Source organism: Melanaphis sacchari, unplaced genomic scaffold, assembly GCF_002803265.2.
Source record: "Melanaphis sacchari strain LSU unplaced genomic scaffold, SCAv2.0 Contig212_pilon_pilon, whole genome shotgun sequence".
Classification (NCBI taxonomy): domain Eukaryota; kingdom Metazoa; phylum Arthropoda; class Insecta; order Hemiptera; family Aphididae; genus Melanaphis; species Melanaphis sacchari.
Genome location: NW_020271059.1, coordinates 356,016 through 366,398, shown reverse-complemented (window position 1 = coordinate 366,398; position 10,383 = coordinate 356,016). Strand labels below are relative to the sequence as shown.

The window sequence follows — 10,383 nt, the reverse complement described above, 5'->3', positions numbered from 1 at the left end:
CTACAGAGGTAGTTGCTATCATTTGCTTTACTGGCACCTGTTGTTCAGATAATACAACACAGTCATCATCATCATCATCATCATCATCAATTTCAAAATGTTTAATTTCTTTTTGTTCTAGTTTAACTAAAGTAGATTCATTTAATTTGGTAACATTTGTACCACTTGTATTACTGTTGTCATTTAATGGACTAATGTTACAACGTGAATTGTGAGGATCTTTTAATGAATTTAAATCCATTTTAGTTTCTGCGTTTTTATCAGATTAACAATCATTTATTTCTTCAATATGATTACCATATTATAACCTGAAATATATTTTAAACTGATTAAAATTTCTCTAATAAATATTGTATGGTTAAACATAAAGTTTGTTCAATTATGAACAACAACTATATATTACTAGAACAGATTATATACACTAAAACAAAAAAAGATTCTACAAAATAATTAATTGTATTAACTTATAAATCATTGCTTAAAAAACATGTTATATAGGTGCCTACTCTAGTAATTATAACTATTATATTATCATTTTTAATCAATTATAAAAAAAAGAATATCTAGTATGAGTAAAAGTAATCTCAATTCCAACTTGAGTGAATAGAGTAAAATAATTTATGGTGTAATTCTAGATAAAATGTTAATTTATAAATACAAACTAACTTATGTATACATTGCTATTTAGATTATTGAACACATGAAAAAAAAATTATTTAGTGGTCACTAAAATAAATAATTTAATATACCTAAAGTTCTTTAATACATATTTAATTTAAAATTTTCACTGTTAAAATGTATAAATTAACAAATTATTTATAATAAAATTATATTAGGAATATACACACAAAATTAATATTAATGCTGTTGAATATTGGTATAATAATCAGTGATTGAATCAGAAAATATAAGAAGAGGGAAAAATGTGCATAACCTACTTGAATATTTAAATGACTTATTGATTAGAATATAATTAGAAGAAGCACCGTTGTCATAAATTTGCATTTTTTATTTGAGAATTTTTGATTAAAAAAAAAATAAATCTACACTGCATCTATTTATAAAAATATATAATGTTAGGTACGCCCTTAATAGAAAATATATAGTTTTTTGAGATTATTGAGATATCAAAGTAATCTTGATGTCACAATAATTGACAAGATAAATTCTAATCTGATAGGTGTAGAAATACAAAAAGATCTATGTGATAAATGATTTCTGAATTATATTACTTATTATTTAAGTTAGAAAGACCTTAAGAACTATAAAAAAAAGTTTGTAAATATTCCTTTAAAACAATCAAATATAGTATCATAATATACATTGGGAAATTGTAATATTCATAATTAATTTTAAAATATAAAATATATATATGCATTTTAATAGAAATTTCATGTTTCATAATTGAATATTTGAATGTGTTGTGACCAACAAACACTAACCTACCTATTGATTATAGGTAAATGCTTATTGGTATGCGTTAAAGCATAAATAATATGTTCATGCTATGTAAAAGAACATAATCCAATAAAAAATAAAAATTTATAAAATGTTCTTTGAAATCTAAAATTTAAAAAAATGAACAACAATGTATAAATTTACAAAAATATGTTAAATTAAATCTAGTATAACTACCTATATGTAATACTACCAAATAGGTTTATGAAGCTGTAAGCATGACTAAAAGAAAAAAATATGTAAGTCATAACGAGGTTTGTAAATTTACCTTGTTTATATAATTTTTATAAAAAACACAGTTAATGTACTGGAAAACAAGCAGTAGGTATTAGTGGATTTAAAACTAAATTTAATGAAGAATATCACATAAGATTTTATTTTTTTTTTTAAAGGATAAATGTCATTTAACGAAAAACCTAGGACCATTAATATTATACTAAGAAAATGTTAAACTTTTTTTTTTTAATTTAAATTATATTTATGTTGTAAATAATTTTATTTGAAACACAAAAAAAATTTACATCGTTGATTATCTTATGTATTATTTAGCATCATTGGTTTTTCAAGCAAGATATTCATCATAAAAATAAATTTTATTATTATAGCTTATATAGAGTAAGTGCAGTACAGGTATTATAAGAATATTATTTCTAAGATAGAGACCACATATAGGCTTTTCAATTATTAATTTATTGATTAAAACATTGTACACCATGTCATCATCATCTCTTTACAAGCTAAATAGGTGTATAATAAGTAATTATCTGTGATAAATGATAAATTAAGAATGAAGGATGATATGGTAGGAAATCTCACATTAGAGACACATAGTAGCTTTACATTCATACATAGATATTATAAGTTATTATTTATATTTTCAATTACTATTACTATTTTGTTTATTAATAATGCTTAAACATGTACATTTGAATGCGAGTTTAAAAAAGAAATTAAAAACACAACATATTGACAAAGAAAAATTACTCTAGTGAATATTTATTTTATTTTTTTTTTTTTAATAGATGCTCTTGAAAATAAACCATACTTAAGTATGACTGTAAAATTCACAACTGCGGAAAAAACTGATAACTAGTCTAACCAAGAACATATTTAATAATAATTGATATTTTTTATCTGAAATAATGTTCGATTGTGCTGAGCATTATATTTTTTATATCATCTTATCTCTAAAACTAACCAAAATTATATAAGTATAAATTAACTTAACTATTTAAGAATAAGTGCTATGAAACTCATTAATAAATAAGTAACCGCCATACACAAGCACCCTTAATAAAAGTCTCATACACTAACAAACCTTGCGTTTACATCATTATATTATAAATATAATGTAAGTAACAAAATTATTGATAAACACTACATTTATTTACTTTTTTTACTTTTATTTAATTTACAGCTAAAATATCAATTATAACTATGATTTATATTTAAGTATAAAAAACCTTACATTTACTAACAAACAAAATATTATTTTTTGTTAATAAAAGTAAGTATTATAAAATGTTAAATAACATAAAAACTGAATTATAATCTGTTAGTTGACCAACAGAAGAGTTCTGAGACATTTTTATTTTATAGCAACAATTAGTGCTCATAAATTATCTGAGTAAATGTGAGTTAAAGATATAATCCATAATATATATCACATATAAGTATAAGACGTGTGGTATGATAATTTATACTCATTTTTTATTAATATTATTCATTATTATATACCTTCAACAACTTCGGAATTCCACTGATCATATCAGCACATCGAAACAATTTCAGCATCAATAAATAAACTGTCCGAGGAACCAGAAGGCTTACGTGTCTTCGAGATCAATTAATTAATCAAGTAAATAAGTAATATTCATCAATGGAAAATACAGTATGAAAGCATGAGAAACGAATCGAACTCAAGCGACACAACGGATAAAGAAAATGTATTTAGTACACCTGGTAAACACTAAACAGCAAACAGCTACTGCTTACTGTACCCGTATCGATTGCCTTCGAGCAAGTTGCTGATTGTTGTTTTGTAATAAATTCGTTTCCTCCATGACCGAGAATCTGTTTGGAGGTAGAACGCATACCATATTACCGCCATAACAATACATAACCGATTCGAATAGTTGAGTAATGTAGTTTTAGCACCTCTGTAATACTTGTAGTGCAAAATTGTGCGGGGCCTCAAATAATTTGATAAATATTAATGATAGTTATCTAAATGTTAATTACATTAACAAAAACCAACATTTATTCGTATTTCGTATATACAAATTGTGTATTTGCGTATGAGTAGATATGACACAAATTGATTTATTATTTTAAAAATATATACCTAGGTAATACCATATTACACATACATTTTTTCAAGCGTTTTTCGCTGCAAAAATCCATTATGACAGTAAAGCTTAAAAAATCGACATTATTATATTCGATAGGTACTGATAAAAATTAAGAGCCAGGTCATATACTTTGTGGCACTTGTGCACTGATAGAGTACTTCTCAAATAATTACCTTCATTTAATACATTTTACAAATCATGGCAACAATTTTTAATAAACTCATCATCTTGATGTTTAAGTTTTCCAATGCTAAACAAAATCCCAGAGTTTTGGTATTCAAATGTGATAAACAAAAAGTGATTTTTACCTTTTTATTTGATGGTCTGATCTCAAATAATTGTAAAAAAAAAAAAAAAAAGGAAGTAGGTAACCGCTCTGCTTATTCTATAGTATAAGTGTTAAGTGAATTTCATCGAGTCAGTTGAGAAATAAGTCATTAAAACGTATGTGTTAAATTTGAATTCAATGATAATAAAAACGATTCTGAGCGTAAAACAGCCTATTGCTTATATTGCTAAGAATAGGCTAGTTTTTTTTTTAATGCATTGACTTATACTCGATATAAGATTATAAAATTTTAAATTAGTAATTACCTGTCTTATGTTATAATCACGGATAAAATCTGCAATATAGAGCTAAAGGGTATGATTATAAATCCACCCATTTTATTCTTATTCAATAAATTATATATCTCCCTTCAGAACAAAATCATAACTATGCCACTGAGGACACAAAATATGTACAACAATTTTAAACTGTAGGATCATTTCCTCACACATTATTTCAACATAATTAGACTAAGTAGTTCATTAAAATATATGTGGATTTATAACTTTGAATCAAAATATTATGAAATTAAAGTTAAGTACAAATAAAACAAATTATTTGTGTAAACAATTTAACTATTTTTTTTTTTTTTATTTTGTACGCATTTAGAAATATATAAAAATAACAGAAGACACTTGGCTTTTTACAAGATAAATATACCTGATAATAATGGCAATTACATTTAAAAAAATATATTATATTTAATTAGTTTTCTATTCATACTTACTTACACATTGCCTTCTAATAAAACTGTTATCAGGATGACAAATGATTTCTTATTTTGTAATACATTTTTATTAAATTCTATGTAATATATTTGCACTTGTAAACATTGTACATTATATGAAATTATAATAATTGTATTTCTTTTTATGATTTTACTAATTTATGTGATAATTTTGCTTATATAATATTTATAATGATGCGATATAAATATAAATTTTAATGTATTGAAAAAATAGTTATATATTTATTAAGTGTACTTATATCTACTTTTGCTTTTAGTTAAATATAAATATTTTTTTAATTATTTTATTTTAAGTAACTGATAAATAATAAATTATTACAGTACATAACATTAAAACAATTTGTTACGTAGAAATTGTATAATACTGTTATTTTTTATGCTACGTGTAAAATACGTAACTTTCCTATTACAATATGAATAATGTTTTACTCTCATTATTTATCATTTTATTTCATTTTTCATTTCATTTTATATATAAGACAGTATCTACGATAAGGAGTTGATAAAAATTTTAGATAGAAAATATAGTTTGTATTTTAGAGAGGTAAAAATTAATAATTTCTAGTTTTTTTAAAAATAATTGTAAATATAAACAAAAAAAGTAAAGGAAATCGAGTTTTTTGCTTGACAAAAAATAATAAAAACACCAAGCCAGTTTTTAACTTTAAATTCATAGTTTATATCTTAGATATTCATTACAAATGTTGAAAACGTTTCATCAATAGATACAGAAACGTATTGTGACCATTGCTAATATAGTCACCAGGGACGGATCCAGGGGGGAGCCTAAAAGCACAGGCCCTCCCCTAGACATATTATTTCTCAAATTTTTTTTATAATTCTATACATTATAATATTACTATTTTTCAAATCACATATAACATATATCTGATAATATAAGAACATAACTAATATATTATAATATATTAAACAAGGTGGATATATACAATATACACCACGAGTGAAGATCAATTTCCATCAACAGCAATAGACGCCTTAAATAAATGTAATCCAAATATATTTCCTACAGTATACTAGATTCTAAGTATAGTTTGTACATTACCAATGAGTGTAGCTAGTGCAGAACGAAGTTTCTCTACTCTGAGAAGGGTAAAAACCTGGCTACGCTCTAGAATGCAGGAGGATCGCCTTACTTCTTTGTGTTTACTATGTGTTCATAGAGAAGTTAAAACAAATATTAACCAAATAATTAATAGATTTGGAAAAAGTGACAATGTAAAAAGACGTTTAGATTTTATAATTTAATATTTAACATTTATAAATTAAATAATCATTAATTTATTTATTACATTAATTACCTATGTCCTATACCTACCTACTATTATGACAACATTTTTAAATTATGAATAAAGTTCCTAGAAAAAAATTGTAGAGTCTCCCCTAGATCTTTACTCTGGATCCGTGCCTGATAGTCACCATGTATAATACATTATATTATTATCAATGGTTGACTTGGTTATACATATGCTACCATTGCAATTTTTGAATTTTAGAAAATATTACTAAGGAATTATACTTATCAAAAATAATTTCTAAATGAATAATTGTTGTTACTTGTTGTTATGTTATTACCCAACAGTGGTATTCTACCTAAATATGGACTTACTTACTTATTTACTTCTTTTTATTTCACTGAGAAATATGAACCTTTTGTTAGAGTACTACAAAATAAAATACTACAATTAAAATTGTTTTAGTTTAATAAACATTTAACACACATATAAAAAAAAAATAAATACACAAAAAATAAATATTCATTGTTTGTAACCAACAATATTTTCAATTAAAACTGACAATTTGTATAAAATACAGCAGTAAATCTTCAAATAACAGTTTAACATTGATAAAAAACTAGAACAGTAAATACTTAGGACACACACTAAATATTTGATGCAGAATTAAACAAAAAAATAATAATAATAATAATAATAATATTTTAAGCTATACTAAAACAAGATTGATAATTGTAACTTACACTAATACATTATAAATATAGTTTTAAACAAACAGGCAATACAAATATTGAATTGATATATCAATGAGAAATTTTAATTTGTAATCAAAAATAACATATAAGTTTAATTTATTTTATTATCCAACATTGATTTAATTCAGAAGGAGCATAATATTACATTTAAGAAACATCTCATTGATGATTTTTGTGACATCTTTTTTTTTAAATATTATTTTTCTGGATTTTCAATTTTGATTAATTATTCATATATTTATTATTATTTTATAGTGTGTACAGGTACAAAAGCCTTCAGTTTGAATTATAAAAAAAAATTGTCGTTAATGCACATATATTTACAAAAAATGGCTGTTGGTATAGTAAATAATAATTAATTATGATCAGAAGAAAGTTATAGATCAAGTTAAATTCTCTATGTACATAAAAAAAAATTAAGTGAAATTTGGTTATCACAATTTTTGTTTATATTGATTTAATTTTTAATTCTTTTTCAGCTTTATTATATTATACTTAGGCCATTTAACAGTTGAATAATAGATGTATATTATGGCACTAAAAAACAATTCAAAGTATATAATTATTAAAATGTGACCAAAACCAGTGATTTTAAACAGTTAAATTTTATTTTATACAAAAATATTTTAGTGAATTGAGTGGTAGTATTTGAATATTGTAATATATCTTTACTTTAGTAGATACCTATTTGTTTAGGAAAATATTTCAGAGACTTATTTTAATCTCTTTTTCTATCCATAACTAATCAGAAATAAGACTTATGTATAAGCTCCAAAGCATATAATATTATTAAATAATTATTAAAAAAATAAATAAATAAATAAATAGAAATTATATAAAAGTTTTTAGGTGGAAAGTAAAAGTATTCTGATATTTAAAAACACTTAAATGGTAATAGGCTGTACAATTTATAGTTTAATAAAAATTATTTTTGTACTGAAATGTTTGAAAAACTTATTTGAATTGCTATTTTGAACAATTTTGTTCCGCACCTTACATATGAGGTATCCAAGGTCACAAGGTTAATCATAATACATTTAAAATAACAAAAACATTTTTATGTGAGTTTTACATGGCTTGAAAACATTTTAAGATTTAATTTATAGTAAACTATAGTAAATAAAATATTTTATAAAAAAAAAAACAAATTATAATATAACAGTAATAGCACAGTAAAATATTAACAAACATCTAACAAACTTACATTCACATTAATATAATTACAAATATTTATAAAGTACATTAAATTTTTAGTGGTAAAGCGAACTGAAAATTCTCCAGAGACAAAGAAAAATATATCAAGGATCCACTTACCACTAATGACACAAAAAATGGTGGAAGAGTGCCTAATATAAATTGATATACCTAATGCTTATGATATAATATAATCAATTATTACATTTACAATTTAGGAACTCACTGAACACCATTTACAGAGCTCCTCACCCCATTCGAAAAGATCTTAGATTCATTGTTTCTAAAACTATTGTTTGTCATGCCATTGTGTATTCTACTACAAGGTATCACCTAACTTTAGCTCATTAACATTTAACAAGGAATGTTAATTGATTTCTTAAAATGAAATAACATTTATTTTGACACATAGTTACCTTCACAGCACAATTAAATATACATATATAGGTTAAAAGTTACCATAGATTAAGACATAATGGACTGGTATCGCTATGACAAGAAGGGGGAGGGCTTAAAGAAGATGGTTCGTTATTAGCCATTGTTCGTGCTCTAGATGTAAAATTAATTACTTAAGCAAATTTAATCGATGTGGACTAGGATATAAATGTAAATGGAGTTATATAATTATAATTAATAACAATATAATTAAAAAAAATTGAATGGTCGGTGGGAATAACGTGCTATGTAACATTTTTCGGATTTCATGTTTTTGTGAAATAACGTGTAATGAAGTATTCTTCAATATCGGAAAGACGAATTTAACTTGTATCTGTTATATGAATTAGGTAAAATTAATGAAAATGTAACGACTAGAACATTTAGCATTAAAATATATGAGGTATATTCGAAAAGTAAGGGCCGTTTGTTTATATTACAACAAGTTGTACACGTTTAAACTTATGTATATCTGTACGTGCACTGCTAGTGAAGCTATTTATTTTCAAGTATTGTTTTGATTCGGTTATTATTTGTCTATCTATGCATATAACGAACATGTCCGAGATAATCGTTACTACCGCCAGCTGTGAAGTTTGCGCTGTAATAAGATTTTTGTATGCAAAAGGATCCTCAGCTGCTAAAATTCATTGAGAGTTATGCCTAGTTTATGGATCTACTGTAATGAATAAAGGGACCTAAGACATTATAGTAAAATTAACATTTAGAAAGTAGGTATATAAATAACTGTAGTACTTAATAATTCCAGCTTGATTTTGCTCTTAGGCTAAAAACTTTATGTCTGATTTAACTATGTGATTACAGCAGTATACTCGTATATTATATCATATTATTTAATCAAATAAATGTTTTGATAACCAATATATAATTATTTAAAAAAAAAATTCTGTAAACTATTAATTATTAAATTATTTATTATAATAAGAAGTATAAATATACCTAACTATAATAATAATGAAATGAAAAAAATATGTTATAAATTAATATTCTTTATTAGTTATTACTTATTAGTTTAATCATTACAGCATAATACGTCTATTATTATGAATGGAGGTAAATTTATCTACAACTATATCTAAATTCAAACTTTTGGATATCTCTAATGGGAACACTTTCTAATTTATTAGGTAATATAAATATAAAATATAACATAATCTCGATCAAATATATAACGAAATAGATTGAAAATAGTTTTAGTAAATACTTAAAACTTAAATTTTTATTTGGTCTCAAATAGGTAGGGTAAAAAAGGGGCTAAACCAAATTTGGGTAGGGCGCTTGCCTCACCTTGCTATCCCTTGGAGCCGCAATTGTCCTCTTTTATGGACTAAAAACTGCGATCTGATCGTTGGTTGATGATTACTGTCTAGGCTGATGAATATCCTTACTTTGGACGCACTACTATCTACACAGTTAACACGGAAAATTTTGGATACCACAAATTGTTTATAAAGTGCTAATTCTCTTTCACGACAATGCACATCCACACACTGCAGCTAAGACCCAAGAGAAAATTCAAGATTTTTGTTGGGAACTTTTTAACCACCCTCCGTTCAGTCCCAAACTTACACCCAGTGACTACTTCTTTTTTTTACATTTTAAAAAATGACTAGGTAAACAATGCTTTGAAAATGACAAGGAACTTAAAAACGCTATTGAAAACTAGTTCAACTCACGGGCGGTTAAAAAGGGTTAAGGAAGCTGGTGCATCGGTATGAAAAATGTTCAGAAGTGAACGGCGATTATGTGGAAAAGTGAAGTAGATTTGTAGGAAACTAAGTGCACTAATAAAATCTATTTCATATTATAATTATTTTTTTTTCACGACAAAACGACCATT

At 24.5% G+C, this 10,383-nt stretch overlaps 1 protein-coding gene across 3 annotated transcripts in view; it reads right to left on the bottom strand.

Moving 5' to 3' along the window:
• Positions 1-3,460, bottom strand: part of LOC112593910 — a 9,699-nt gene extending 6,239 nt beyond the window's left edge. For all 3 annotated transcript variants that reach the window (XM_025338502.1, XM_025338501.1, XM_025338503.1), the window contains exons 1-2: positions 3,196-3,460; positions 38-308 (exon numbers count right to left, since the gene is read on the bottom strand). In XM_025338502.1, coding sequence (XP_025194287.1) covers positions 38-241 — 204 coding nt within the window. In that variant the 5' untranslated portion in view covers positions 242-308; positions 3,196-3,460. The remainder of the gene's footprint in view (positions 1-37; positions 309-3,195) is intronic.
• Positions 3,461-10,383: the final 6,923 nt, after the last annotated feature.